At 35.1% G+C, this 15,316-nt stretch overlaps 1 protein-coding gene across 10 annotated transcripts in view; it reads left to right on the forward strand.

Annotated features, from left to right (window-relative positions):
* RYR3 (ryanodine receptor 3) overlaps positions 1–15,316 on the forward strand; it is a 197,045-nt gene that overhangs the window by 120,577 nt on the left and 61,152 nt on the right. For 5 of the 10 annotated variants that reach the window (XM_063160504.1, XM_063160506.1, XM_063160508.1 and 2 more), the window contains exons 50-60: positions 330–470; positions 2,110–2,291; positions 3,177–3,255; positions 4,452–4,541; positions 5,971–6,120; positions 7,713–7,775; positions 8,265–8,340; positions 8,509–8,632; positions 14,045–14,160; positions 14,446–14,513; positions 15,135–15,256. In XM_063160504.1, the coding sequence (XP_063016574.1) occupies positions 330–470; positions 2,110–2,291; positions 3,177–3,255; positions 4,452–4,541; positions 5,971–6,120; positions 7,713–7,775; positions 8,265–8,340; positions 8,509–8,632; positions 14,045–14,160; positions 14,446–14,513; positions 15,135–15,256 (1,211 nt within the window). The remainder of the gene's footprint in view (positions 1–329; positions 471–2,109; positions 2,292–3,176; positions 3,256–4,451; positions 4,542–5,970; positions 6,121–7,712; positions 7,776–8,264; positions 8,341–8,508; positions 8,633–14,044; positions 14,161–14,445; positions 14,514–15,134; positions 15,257–15,316) is intronic. The other 5 variants (XM_063160510.1, XM_063160515.1, XM_063160514.1 and 2 more) reach the window with 1 other exon arrangement.

A 15,316-nucleotide genomic window follows, 5' to 3' on the forward strand; every position in this document is an offset into this window, starting at 1 on the left:
CTGGCCTTATACCCATTTCATTATCTGTGTTTTTGTCCTGTGAGCTAGTCTGTACTCCCATGGTGACAATTCTGAAAGTTTGCTACTCCCTGTAATCACTGAGAATCCCAGAGCTGGAGCTGGAGATAATACAGGCTTTATACTTTCAGAATATTGGCTCTGCTGCTCTTTCAAAAAGAAAAAGAAGGAAAAGAAGGCCATTATTCTGAGCCATTGGAAATGAAGAGAAAGAAATGAATAATACTACTCCTGTAACTGTTTAGCGTAGCAGTGTTTTATTTTGTTAAATAGCAATGTTTCACAAGCATTTTTATTTCTTGAAAATCTAGCTTCTGACAAATCACTATGAGCAGTGCTGGAAATATTACTGTCTGCCTTCAGGAATGGGAAGCTATGGAATTGCAGCAGAAGAGGAGTTACATTTAACTGAAAAACTTTTCTGGGGAATATTTGATTCCTTGTCTCATAAGGTAATGGCTGCAATTCACATTACATTATGGGGTGGGTATAAAAGCATTACAGGGATAATTTGCTGTGCCAAGATGAGAAAATTCCTGTTTTAATGGTCGTTTCATCTAATATGGGAGATACAGTAATGAATGCTTTTAATGAAGTGAAAAATTGAACACTGAATCTTGAAAGATTCTCTCCAAGCCAATGAAATTTCATATCTTTGCTTGATATACTCGTAAGCTTTACACTATTAATGAGGAGATATGTACGTATATATATATATACACACACCCATAATGTTTAATTCTCCCTGCGCTAACATGTCAGTCTTGTCTGCTCTCCTGTCTTAGCTGTACTAAACATTTCAAATTACTTTTTACTGACATAAAATTAATTTTAATAAATATGTGTACTTGCTTATCAAATTTGTCAGTATATGCAGAATAAATTTACATTGATTGTTTTCAAATATATATTTGTATTTCTTTAGTTTTCCAGCTATTGCCCAGCTGAAGAGATATGATGCAATATACTATGAAATAAACACTTTTCCTTTTTTCAGTTGCAAAATGTATTATTGGGACGTTTAAACTTACTCAGTTTTTCTCTCAGTAAGGAAAAGTTGCATTTCTGATACAAGATATGTCTTCTTGAGTAAACAGTTTTTGTGCTTGCTTGGGATCAAAATTTAGTCCAATTAAAAATCAGTTTTTGCTTTAGGACAATAAAAAAATCCTATTCATTGTGTCTCACTGAATGTAAGTTCTCTTTCTAAGCTAAAGATTTAGATGATTGCTCCACTAGGCATTCTGATTTGTAATATGGAATAAAAATGGTCTATGCATTACTCTGAAATGGCTTTTTAAGCTTTATTTTTATTTTATTTTAGTAACATTTACCCCTCTCTTAGTGCTTTCACAAGTGTGAAGAGTGTCAGGAGTGCCTGACACAAATCAAATGTTTCCAATTAGTGAATCTTAGATTTTAACAGATAAATTAACATGATATGTTTCTGCCAGTACTGGTGGCTCTCTATAACAACATTTTTATTTTTCTGTAAATGGTTGTTAGCCCAATGGTGGTTAGTGAGAATTGTGTAAATCTGATCTGCTGACCTACAGTATTCTCCACCATTCTTTTTTGTTCTAAACTATTTACAGGTTTGATGTTTTTAAAAATAATGAAATTAATTTACTACAGTGAATCAAAATTTCCTTTAATGAGCATATTTTAAAATGAAACAGTGCAGGGTGAAAAAGAGGCAAAATGGCAATGGCTTCTGCTAATTCTGAAGGAATTAGTAATTTGAGAACTAAGGCAGTTTTACAGTTTTACAGATTATCATGCTTTTTAACTAGTCAGACAAGCCTTCATCCTCCCTGTACAGGCCTTCATGGCCTGAAGAAAGCTCAAGTTGAACTCATATTGCATACACATACAAAGTGTCAGCACACTCTTATGTCAATCTGAGTAGTCTTAAGAATATATCATGTTGATGTAATGGAAAATACATGTCATGCAACAATAATTTTGCTCTATGTTTGAATTTTAAATGTGACTTACTGTTTGTTTGCATCTTCTAATATTTGTACATGGCTATGGCTGCTTGGATTTCACTAACATTTTGTATGTTTTTCTGTTGGGTTTTTCAACCAGTTCCTATCTCTCCTGCAGAAGTATGATCCAGAGCTCTTTCGAATGGCTTTGCCTTGTCTAAGTGCTATAGCTGGTGCCTTACCCCCTGATTATTTAGATACACGAATTATGTCAACTTTGGAAAAGCAGACTTCAGTGGATCCAGAAGGAAATTTTGATCCCAAACCTGTCAGCACATCCAAGTGAGTCATGCAATTCATAGTGGTTTTCTTCCCCTAAATATGTTTTAGACCATTCCTTATTAACATTTTTATCTTCTGTAGGGAGAGTTGGCTGGTGACTGACATGTTGGTGGTATTAGGACTTTCAGAAGTAATACAGGGATTTTTGCTTCTTTCTGTCAAATACTTCACTGAAACCTGTCCTGTTTACCAGACATAAATCTTATTCTTCTCAGCCCTGAACAGATGTTAAATATTTCCATTTTATGTCTGCAGAAGAAATAGTAAATTCTATATTTATTATGTACCTGTTGTCTAATAGTTCAAATGTTTGGGATAGATAAATTAGAAACCATCATTATTTTGCATGTGCTTATGACAATTTGTACGTCACAAAAATCTGATGATTCAATTGGTCTGTAGCCCAATTTTTTATAAAATCTTCACTTAATTTTGAGAGTTGAGCTGTAAAACATAATACGGCAAAATAAGCAGATAACATAGAATGATTAAATAGATTTGGCTTTCCTAGTAATTTTTTGCTTCTAAAATACAGACTTTATATTCAAAAACTGAGGATCAATAGCTCATGAAGCATCCATGTTAACATTATTCTTTATTAAGAATTACCAACACATTTACCTGTAGATTATGGTGAAGCAGGTTTTTGTTTCTTTGCAATTGCAGTTGCTAAAAGTGTGACTGTTATGTACTTAAAGGTTCTCTGCAAGTGCCATTATAGCTATGCCTTTTTTGTGGCATTTCTTTTAAAGAACAGGGAATTACCATGCCAAATCCCTTGCCTTCATTTGAAGGTGAAGCGTTTTTGATTGGTGCTGACATTTTTTTCATAAATCAGACTGCAGTAACTTATAATTGAATGACCACAGCCCTCTCTGCTTACAGCCTTGTACTTCCTGAGAAGCTGGAGTACATTGTAAGCAAGTATGCTGAACATTCCCACGATAAATGGGCCTTTGAAAAGGTAGGAGTTATTTTAAGACTGGCAATTGTCCAGGACTAGTAAATAATTCCTAGGGTTAATATTGAAATTGAAACTGGGCAGTTTAACTGTTCAGATTGTATCGATGTCTAGATATTTATTTTGGGATATGTGGAAGAAAGCTCTTGCTTAGGAAAATACATTGCAATTAGTTACTTTTTCAAAGAATTTATTAGGAGAGACTTGAGGGGACTGAAAAAGAGAGAGTCTTGTTTGGGTTGGAGGAGGGTTTTCTGTTTGTTTGGCAGTTTGGTGGGTTTTTCTTGTTCTTTGGGGTTTTTAAAAAAAAATTAGGTAAGGATATACAGCTCTTTAGGCATCACTTTGCCTGGTAGTGGTGCTTTTTGACTGGGAGTCAGAGATTCAGTTTTACTGCAGCAGCTCTATGATCTAAGAAAGCACAGCCTAATGTATTTTTTTATTTCAGATAAGTAGTTGTAAATTTTCTTTCTTCTTAGCTTTAAGAACCCTGTTATGTACTGAATTTCTCTATAATTTTCCTAATGGTCTGTCACAATGTTATGTTTCTGTTCTGTTATTTCTAGAAAGCTAGAAGAAAAGACAGTGAATTCTTCAATAATTTATTATAACAATTAATAACAAATGCATAGCAATTTTATGGAAGAGTTGTACAAAATAATTCTCTTGTTTGGGAGGGCCTATGTACGCAAATTTGTAGAGGAAGGTACACTTATATTCTTTACATATACTTATGCATATGTAAATATATACAGAATAATTTCAAACCATAAATTTCAGTTCCTTTTGTTTAAGGTAAAGGATTCATTGGTTACATCCTTCAGTTCTTGATCTGGTAATGTTACATATTCTTCTTTGTGTTTCTGACTTTGGCCTCCCAAAGAACTGGGACAGTATATTTATTGTATTTTGGGACAGTCAGTGCTGTCTCAATGCATGAGTCCTCTTGAAAGGGGCAGTGTAAGTTAGGCTCAGGACTGGTGTTGTGAGACCCACTGGTCACAGGTGGCATCCCTTCTGTCTCAGACATGTTTTGTTCCTGCACGTCCACAGATCCTCCCCTGTGGCACTGAGCAGCTCTTGAAGTGGGTTAGCAGCTTGATGTGACAAAGGAAACTGCTTAATTTGCTCTCACTCATCAGCATTGTTCTCATCTTATTTCACTGGGGTTTGCAGTTGTTTTTTTTTCTCTTTTTCAGACTAACAGTGGATGGAAATATGGTGTTTCACTGGATGAAAATATGAAGACTCATCCATTAATAAGGCCTTTCAAAACTTTAGCTGAAAAGGTAATAGAGGAAATTTCAGCTGCATCAATATGAAGTAGATTGATTTGTGTGCTTTAAAAATCCATTTCAAATATATTCTGTTAAATGTCAGGCTGAGGAACCAACAAGAATTCTTACAGTTAATAGGTACAACTTTATGCTGAAGTGATTTTTCAGTTAATCTTACACTGACTCTTGTATAATTTACTTCTATTAGGCATAATGTTAATTGTTTCTTCATAGGCCTGGGCAAATTTGAATTCAGAAGTATCAGTAGCACAGTTTTTTCAGGCTCCCATGGATGAGGAACGACTGGCAGAAACTCCTGGACCTTAATGAAAGTGTAATTTAACATATATTAAGGCAAATTTTTCTTCTAGAAGGATGGTAGAAAAATGTAAAAAATGTGTAGGAGATGATTCAGTTGAAAATGCAGAAAAACATTTAAAGTATTTTGAATTTCCTGACTAGGCACAAATGTCTTCTAGCTGTCAGATCAGTGAAGCAAATTTGAATTCTTTTACTTATTTTTGTAATGATTCACTGGGAGACACAAGTCAATTACATATGTCCCTCTTCACCACATATTTCCTGTTCATAAAATAGACATGACAAGAATCAAGAAGGACTAAAGAGGTTGAGTTTCCTAGATGTTGAGTTTCCTAAGGTTTGTAAATTGCTTTGGAATTTTTGGAGAGGAGCCAAAGCATTGTTGGTTGCTATTTAAGCAGTTCAAGAAGAATTTTCTAAATTGTCTGAAATTAGAACTTTTCAACATAAAAATCAGGTCTATTCCTAAAAGCTGTCATTTTGAGCAACTGGTTTATGATACAACCTGAAATACTGTTATTTAATTGATTTGAAAAGTCTTAATATAGCATACTCAGAATTTTGCCACATATTTTCAGGCTTTTTCTAACACTTACTTTTCAAAGGAGTGTTGGAATATGGGCTGTTGTCTATTTTTTGATTGGTAACTGTGTTTATATGAATATGTGTGTAGTTCAGTAACCTTCTGTATCTGTGAGTGGATATAAATACAGGAAGACTAAAAAAAGGTCTTGAGTGCTTGATGCATTTGAAGATACATACTTGTTTAACTAATTTTTAGCACTCACAAGTACCATCATTTCTTTTATTATTTTTTGCTGGTGGAATTAATGAATAAGTTTCCAGGTCCAATCTACATTATTGCTCCAGGGCTCATTGCAGTGCTGTAAGTTTCTAACACTTACCCCAGCAACAAATGCCACTAAGAATATTTTTTTTTCATTGAAGGTATTTCAGACTTTTCTCTTGTGTAAAAAGAACTATATTTTGTGTTCTCATACAATATACAAATTTTCTATAATTTTGTGGTACGTGACACTTAGTAGAGAAGGACAGAATATTTTTATTGTGCTTTTCCTACTTACTAAATACAGAAAAATTTTACATTATTTCTCCAAAGGAAAAGGAAATTTATCGTTGGCCTGCCAGAGAATCATTGAAAACCATGTTGGCCTTGGGATGGAGCCTAGAAAGGACCAAGGAGGGAGGAGAAGCAATGATACATCAGCGTGAAAATGAAAAGCTTCGCAGCATATCTCAGTCTAGTCAGGTAAGGTAGAACACCTTGATTTTAGAAAACAAAAGACCTGTTAATTAATTTACCAATAAATTATAAACAATTATGTCAATTTTTTATTTTTTTAGTGAAAAGAAACTTTTAATTAGAGTTCTAAGACTGGAAGTCATGTCACTGTAATAAAAACTTTGCCACACTAAAGGGGGGATTCCAAAAAGCTTTTAAGACAATGAGGCTATAAGAGACCATAGATATTAATTATATTAGAAGAACTTAAAAGCTTTTTAATATAGTCATTCAAAGAAAACAGACGAAGCATTTAAAGTCTTTAATTTTATAAAAAAATAAAATTATAATTATAAAAAAAAAAATAAAAAAAATAAAAAAAAATAGCAAATTTTTTTTGTTTGTTCAAACAGAAGAGCCTAACACGGCCTTTTGTTAAGGTTATAATTATGACTGACAGATTAGACTGCACATTTGATACAGTTTTGTTTTTTTTTAATCTACAGGCAAAATTTTCAGGTGATGATAGATTATTTTTTTCATTTGTAGATTTTTTTAATCACATGTTGAGACTGCTGGTCAATATGTCTTGGAGGAGGAAAGCTGCTTAAAATTATGACGAATGTTGGGGAATTATTATTGTACCCCTCAAGGTGAATTACACACATTTATACATAAATATTGTGGGAGTTAAGAAGCAGTACATTGGACACAAATCCTGGATGGAGTGTGCAAAGCTGTGTCACAAGCTAATTCCTTACGTACACTTGCACCAGCACTGATCCTGTGAGCATCAGCACCTGGCACCTTAAGCCTGTGTTGGATTCCTTCTCCAGGCCACTGTTTGCTCACCAAAAGGCCCCCTGAGCACTCTTTACAACATAATACTTCAGTATTTCTTATCCCTTCAGCAAATTTCACTCCCTTATAAGAAATTCTGCTGTCTCTGGAATCTCTGCTTCCAGCCAGTTGAACTTGTTCTGCAGTTGCACCTTCTTGGCCAAGAAGATGCATGACAAGGACATGACAGAGTAGAGGCTTTCAGCACATAATTAACTTGAGCAGACATTTGAAATCACTGATTTATATGTAACCATTCACATTTACATGCACCTCTGACAGGTTTTTGAACTGGAGCTTTCTCACTTAAACCAGTTGAAGATTGTGTTCATATCTTACTCACCTGATTTTTCTTAGTCTTTAATTTCCTCAAGAAAATAATTTATCTTTTTGTTGTATTGTCTCATCCTTAGCACAGGGCTCACTCAGGCTGTTCCCACATGGTTCTGTCATGTTTTGAAGGCACATCTTGTATGTCTCATGACTGGTTTCCTCTTAGGCTAAAAGCTTAGTTCTTTGCAGCTTGCCACATATTGTGTGTGAATAGAGAGATCTAAGTATCTGCAGCAACTTGCATGCTTCCACACTAGCAAGCCCATTCCCTTGATCATCCAGTGCCTTCAGTACGCTGCAAAATAGGTGAACAGTTTCCACAAGAAAGTATAAAATTGGGAATCGTATTTGTCTAATCAAGTCAATAATAGAGATGCTGTAATTGAATATTTGGTTCTTTTATCTGAAATTATTTTATCTGAGATTAATTTTCTTTTCCCCTACAGGGAAATGGGTATAGCCCAACACCACTTGATCTCTCTAATGTGCCACTTTCTAGGGAGCTTCAGGTTTGTATTTGTGTTTTGCATATATTATGCTGAAAGGAATTAATGTATTTAGTCTCATTATTATTAATGAGTTAAATTTTTATAGGTTTTATGAGTGTATTTGTGACTGTCATTATGATAAGCTGTTGTAGAAAGGGTGCATGCTATTTACAGTGAAACATGAAATTTCCACTATTCATGCCATTGGTACTTCCTGAGTTCCCAGAAAAAATTAGGCATGAAGCTAGGGAAGGGGCTGTCAATAGCATGTTATAATATGTGTATCATGTGCTTGTGCTGACTTCAAAGAACAGAAGAATATAGAAATTCCACTTAACTATGCTGTTTCTGTATCGCAAGAGCATAGACTAAAGACTATGTAGACTTGTAGAATTTAATAGATATAGAATATAGAAAATATAGAATATAGAATATAAAAAATAGAATAGAGTTACAGAATTTTTAATCATCACCAAATATTACATATTGTTTTTTCTGATGCTGATGTAGGGAATGGTTGAGGTAATGGCAGAAAACTACCATAATATATGGGCCAAAAAGAAGAAAATGGAGTTGGAAAGCAAAGGTAAGCCACAATCCTGCGAATCACACCAAAAAAGACAAGGAGAATGAGGGAAAAGAAACAATCTGAAAGATAACAGTGTAAGACAATAAAAATGAATAGTTCCTTTTGTACATGAAGCAGAATAAATCTTAGAGTAGAAAAACTTACAGTTCTTTCAACTTACTAAAGGTGGAGGTAGTCATCCTTTACTGGTACCTTATGACACACTGACAGCCAAGGAGAAATCACGGGACCGTGAAAAGGCACAAGAGCTGTTTAAATTCCTTCAAGTCAATGGTATAATCATATCTCGGTAAGTTGCGCCTTTTTTCAGATGCTTGCTTGCATTCAGTGCCCAAACCAGCATGTTAATCTTACCTCCCTGCAGTCTGGCAGTTATTAACATAATTACTGTTCAGCATGTCTTCTATCAATTAGAGTTATTCTCATGTTCAGACTCTTCTAAAATAGCATGTTCAGGCAACATTTTTAATAAGTATGTGATCATAGTAAATAAAAAGTGCAACAGTAGGGTAATTAAACAAGAGTATAATTTAAAATGTCTAAGTTAGCAGCCAGCAGTGTCAGTAAGGATCGTGGGAAAATTAATCTGAGGTCTGATACTGAAACATATCTATGTAAAACTGCCTTTTAATCAAGTATTTTTAAAAAATATTGTTTTGAGTTCTGTAAAGTAATAAGACAAAGTGGCTGTACTTTGTGGGCGCTAACTTCTACTCCAGCAAAAGCACAGACGTCCTTAGTTTTACTGCAACTTGAATTGCTGTGTCTCAAAGTAAGCTGGTCTGTGAGGACTTCTTACTGTAGTATGTTGCTTTATATGACGGAATTGTGAATTACCATACTATAACTCTCCTCTTTCATTTGATGTGAAACACCTGAACACATAGGAAACCTCAATTTTCTGGCATTAAGCATTTTTGTGAACTAAATTGTATCCACGAACAAATTTTTCTGTACATGCATAGAGTCAGATCTTTCCTATTTTCATTTTTATCTACCTTTCAAGTCTTTTACAAGTCTTTTACGCTATTGAAAGTATACTCAGAAATCTATAAAAACCCATTTTTTGGATCTTCAAAATGTAACTTTGTTCACTTCAAGAATTAATAATATTTCTTATAGATGAGAAAACAGTTCTAAATACATTTCTGTAGTTCTACAGAGAAAAATTCCTTCCTGCCAAATATGTAGGCTCTCAGCCTGTACCCAAAATGTAGGTATGCCACTAAATATTTTTATAACCTTGTCATGGTTTGACCCTGGCACAATGTCAGTGCCCCCACGAAAACAGCCTCTCCCTGGTGTCTGCTGTGAGATGTGACCAGGAATAAGTAAAGCAGGCTCCTGCTTAGGAATAAAGAAAGCTTTATTAACTAAACTACAAGGGAAAGGAAAAAAAAAAGACACACACAAGGAAAATTAAAACTTCACAAAAGCATTTTCCTCCTCCCCCCACCAAATTTCCAATACAATACATCTCCCAAATCACCAACTCTTGGTCTGGCACCACCCTTTAGAATACTCAATCCTCAGTTCATCAAGAGGAGAAGGAGTCCTTCTTTGTGCCATGGCCTTCTTGTCACACGTAGCACCGCCCGGAGATCATCTGCCATCGTGACATCTTCCTTCCATGCCCTGTGCTCTCACCACTGCGCATGGACCAGGGCTGCTTCTAGGGTTCCTTTTAAGGATGCCTTGTCTCCTTCCAAAAAGGCACAGTCTCAACTTTGGGACATCTGTCCCCCCCATGTTTTTTGCACCCCTTGGGGCTGAGGGGTACCCACACTGAACCTTCCTGGTTCTGAGGCATTGCCACCCCTGGAAAGAGTCTCTATATCAAAAGGAAACAGTCCATGGCTATACAAAAAAAGAGTCCAGCAAAAAATGCCAGTCCGTCTTCTCCATTCTTCCAACATCTCTCTCTCTGCCCAGACCTTCATCACTCTTCTAGGAAGGGTTAATGTTCTGTAAAGTTTTCATTGTCCACAAAGGGGTTAAAAGCTCCCACTAGTGGATGGACACATCGATGCCTCCTCTGCCTCCTTCCCCCACTCCCTGTTTCCTCCTTCTCAGCCATGCTGCCTGCTGCTGCACATGTTTATCAAGTTTCAAGGTAATTCCCAGGCACGGCTCTGACTCTCTCTCTCTCTGTCTCTCAGAAGGAGTGGGGAAAATACTTCTCAGTAGTTCTTCCATGCTTCCACCCTTGGGCCCCTCAGGGTCAGGCCCACCTCTCCCAGGCCGCGTGGCTTTCCCCTCCCCCTGCTAGGGGACAGATCGAACTTTCTCCTGCAGGAAATCCAAGGAGCCGTCCAGGGGGGAGCCCTGCTTTTAGCCTGTGTTCTCAGAGGCGTGTCCAAATGTCCCAATGGCCACATCAGATGCTAATATTAAAATCTGAGCACCCATTGGTTTGACTACAGCATCCCAGAAATCCCATTTCCGGTCAAACCACCACAAACCACCATAGTTGCTTCAGAGCCATTGAATAAGAAAAGCTGGTCTACGTAATGCAAATGAATGGTCTTCTGAAACACCAATGGAAAGGCTCAAATTTTGCAGCTGCATGTGTTTGGGTCAGGAAATAAATTTTTTCAGTGTTGCATCATGGGAAAATTAACTTGAAAAAGCATGTTCAAACTCTTCATTGATATGGGCAAAGAGTTTGTAGTGATTGTCTGCATCAGGTTGAATCAAGATTATCATCTTTTCAGTATTTTCTTCAGATGAATATATGCATATATATTAAAAAAACCTTTTGAAGTACTCATTGCAATTATCACATTTCAAGATGTCATTCTCGAAAATGTTGGACTAATCATTAAAACATAGGAATTGTTTATAATTGGAAATGTATAGGCGGAACAGTATGTGTACTTCACATATACCATCTGCCTCTGTTTTTGGGTTTTTTCTCTTTGCTGAGAACATTTTTGAAACACTTAGTGTGTTTATGACATACAGATAAATCTTTCAGGCCTTACTCAAGTATGTATTAGAAACAATGTAGTATTTTGTTCCACATCTTTAAATCTCTGCAAGCTCTTTGGATATTGTTTTTTATACTTCACAGACCTATCAACATCTTTCAATATTTAGGAAAGTATGTGTAATCTCTTAAGAGCCAGGACTTCTTATGAACTGAAAAAGAAAATATTTGCAGTGACCTCACTGAAAATACAGATAAGTACTTAGTCTCCTTAGTGAAAGTGAGGCAGCAGAAGATGCCTCTCAAGCATACATGGCTGTTAATTCATACTAAATAATTTGATTTCACAGGTGATAAATTAATAGAGAGTCATCAAAGTATACAAACTAGAACTCTTAAAATAATTCTTTCTCACAAATTAAACTAAGATAAGAGGTTAGAGTCCTACTAAGTTTTTGTTTAAAATGGGATTGAAATGTCTTCCTTGGTTCTCTGGCTTTGTTCCCCTAGACTATAACCATTTCTTTCCTCTTAGCTGTGTTCTGACATGGTCAAGAGCATATATTTTATTATTAGATTTTTTTTGTTGTTAAAATTTCTGCTGCATCAACCTTCTCTCAGACTTACTCTTTTTGCTTGGAATTCTCTCACAGCTGTTTTTTAACTGCTAATCTAATATTCCATTTTACCTCCCTAATTTACTCCCATAGCAGTGGTAAGGACTCAGTACAAATGATCATTTTCTCATACCACAGAAGTGAGTCCAGCAACTTTCTTTTTTTCTTGTTCATTTCTTTCTTCTGCCTCAGTGCCTCAAACTACCTGTTCCTTCCTTCTTCCCTACTTCTGACACACTGGTCAGCTCCTCTGTAGTCTGCCTGTCCTTTGGCCAGGTTATTTTCTCTTAACTGATAGTGGCTGAGTCTTGCTATCTGCTACTGCTTGAAGAGGCTGTATGGAAGCAAATGAAGTAGCCATTTATGATTAACCAGAGGTTTTCCTTAATGTCACTCACTTACTTCCTCACTTGATAAAGCATTTAGATGTCCCGGGTGTCACCCACTATTTACCAATAGCAATCTCAATCAGAGTTTAGTTCTTTTGATATTGGAATAAAGAGACTATGAAGAAGTTGTAAGCTAAACAAAAGTAAAAGAGAACTTCAAGGAAATGAAGATGAAAGAATTAATGACTTGTGAAAGCAAGTATGTTTGAAAAAAGAATGAATTTTAAAATGTTTAAAATTAAGTGCCTTCAAAAGGGTAATGAAAAAAATCCCTGGTCTTGTCCTGGATGCCAAGACAGAAAGCATTGTTGACAGAAAGCAGATTTGTGAAATGAACCCTTAGCAATGAATTGGAGAGTCTGGCTACCCTTCAGAAGTGCTTTGATAGTCTGGAGAAATCGGCTGACAGGAATCTTATGAGATTGAGCAAAGGTAAATCCCAAATCCTATACCTGGGATGGAGTAATCCCAGGAATAGGGGAGCCAAGCCTTAGAGCAGATGTGCGGAAAAGCTCTTTGAATTGTGCAAGCTGAACATGAATCAGAAATGTGTCCCTGTGATGATGAAAGCTGACTGTGTACCAGGCTTTATCAGTGAGTGCGTTCTGCAGGTTAATGGATTATGAGATTCTCTCAGGATATGTTGTCCCAGTTTTGGTTCTCCAGCACCAAGGAAGACATTTAGAACAACGTCACTCAAGTGGGAGGCCACTGAGATGCTTTGTGGATGGATGCCAGGAAAGGTTCTGAGGAGTGGTTGGATTTTTTCAATCTTAAAACAGAAGGCTACAATAGGATTTATATCTGTCTTCAACTACTTCATGCAAGGTTATAGAGAAAATGAGGTCAAACACAAACTCCTCAAAAGTAATAAGTTGTTACAAGGAAAATTCTAGTTAGATATAAGAAAATATTTCACCATTATTTTTTCATGGTGAGGGTGGCCAAATATTATGCCATCTCCATGGTCATTATGAGATTTTGATCCTTGAACCTACTCCTTCCAACCTTAATTTGCGTGTGATCCTAAAGAATTTTAGAATTTTGGTCATGTAAGTTTCATTTGTACTTAAAATCAAACCCAGTACTTTAAATCTAGGCCCGGACAACCACGCGTATTTTTATTCCTCTTTAATATCTTGTATGATCAGCTGTGATTTATGTATATGGATTTATCCCAAAGAATAAACAATACATGACTCTTTAGAAATTACTGTATTCTGTTGAAATTTTTCAAATACTTTAATAATATAATAGTTTTTTACTTACGTTTCAGTTTTCATTTAGTAGCTGAAGTAATTTTGGCTTTGTTCCTTCATAAAATTAAAAGACAAAAGTTTAACAGTGATCAATGAAATAAAGGGTAGTACTTAGGCTGACTTTGTAAAGATGCAACTGCTGACTTCCCAAGCACTTGGAATGTAAATGTGCCAGCAGTAAAAATTGAGTGACCAATGCATTACTTTGTTAGGTTCAGATGCATGATGGCTTTGTTTGTGCAATAAGGTAGCACTCTAAAGTCCTTATCCTAGGATGCATGTATTTTGGATACTTTAATCATAAGCTATCATACCTCTTACGAAAGTCAGTTCATTTTTCTCTATTTCCTCCTAGATAGTTGATAATTAAGTGTTACCATTGTCATTTTCTCCATCTCATGAAAATTTACCCCAATAAAAAAATAAGGCTTGAAATGCTTCGTAGTACCGTACCATTTATACTACTGTCATCATCAATGCTACTTCTCTTAATCCTTTTAAAAACAGGGGCCTGAACGACCTGGAGTTGGATGCTTCATCCATGGAAAAGAGGTTTGCCTTTAAATTTCTGAAGAAAATTTTAAAATATGTTGATTCTGCTCAAGAGTTTATTGCACATTTAGGTAAGTTGCAGATTTTGTTTTTAAAATAGTTAGAATTGTTGAAATTTAAACATTTGATTGATAGGTTTGCATTTTTATTGATCACTATTTTTATTGCATTTAAGAAACTTAAATAATGTCTTTTAATTTTCAGATTAAATTATTGAACATTTGTAACTAGCTAAACAGTTTCTGCTCTTTTATTTTTGAATAAAACTAATTTTTCAAATCTATCTGAAAGATCTATTGTGTTATTTATTATTAGACAGCTTCTTATTTGTGTTTGCCTTGATTGTATCCTTGCAGAAGCCATTGTAACCAGTGGAAAAACTGAAAAATCTCCACATGACCAAGAAATAAAATTCTTTGCTAAAGTGAGTGATTACTTCATATTCATATATGTTCCACTATACAGAATATGTAAATGCATAATGTTAGACTGCTTTTCACATAATGGAAATATATATTTTCCATTTTTTATGATAAATAATCAAACTTATCAGATATTTTGAAATTTCTTCAAAAATATCTCAGGATATTTGCTCGATTCAAATATTTCAAAATACTCCAATATATCTCTTTCTGTATGAGAAGGAACATAAAATTTAAAAGGCAGATTATTCATTGCATGATATTAAATACTCTCACTGAATATATAAATTTAATCTGATTTTTTTGCCACAAGATATCACTCTAATATATCATATTCATTATGATATCACTCTAATATATCATATATCATCTTATTAGCAGAAGGAAATGCTCCTATTGGATCCAAAACAGATATCTCCGTGGCAGTCTGTTTATTATTTATGTAATTTTGAATACAATTTTAAGACATCACTTTTTAATTAACATGAGTTTGTGTTTAAAATAAAAAAATACAGTTGTTAAGGAACTAAAATTCTTTGTATGAACTTTGACCAATCAAAGCATTGCTGCCTCATTTACCATTGTACTCTGTAAAAAATACATTTTGTGTCCATATTTCTTAGGTTCTTTTACCATTAGTTGATCAATACTTTACAAATCACTGCCTCTACTTCCTGTCTTCTCCATCAAAAATCCTCAGTAGCAGTGGATATGCATCAAATAAGGAAAAGGAAATGGTAGCAAGGTAAGTAAAAAAAAAAAAAAATTATCCATAGTAGGGTTTTATTCAGATAACCAAAGGTCT

This window comes from Melospiza melodia, chromosome 6 (assembly GCF_035770615.1).
Source record: "Melospiza melodia melodia isolate bMelMel2 chromosome 6, bMelMel2.pri, whole genome shotgun sequence".
NCBI classification, from domain to species: Eukaryota; Metazoa; Chordata; class Aves; order Passeriformes; family Passerellidae; genus Melospiza; species Melospiza melodia.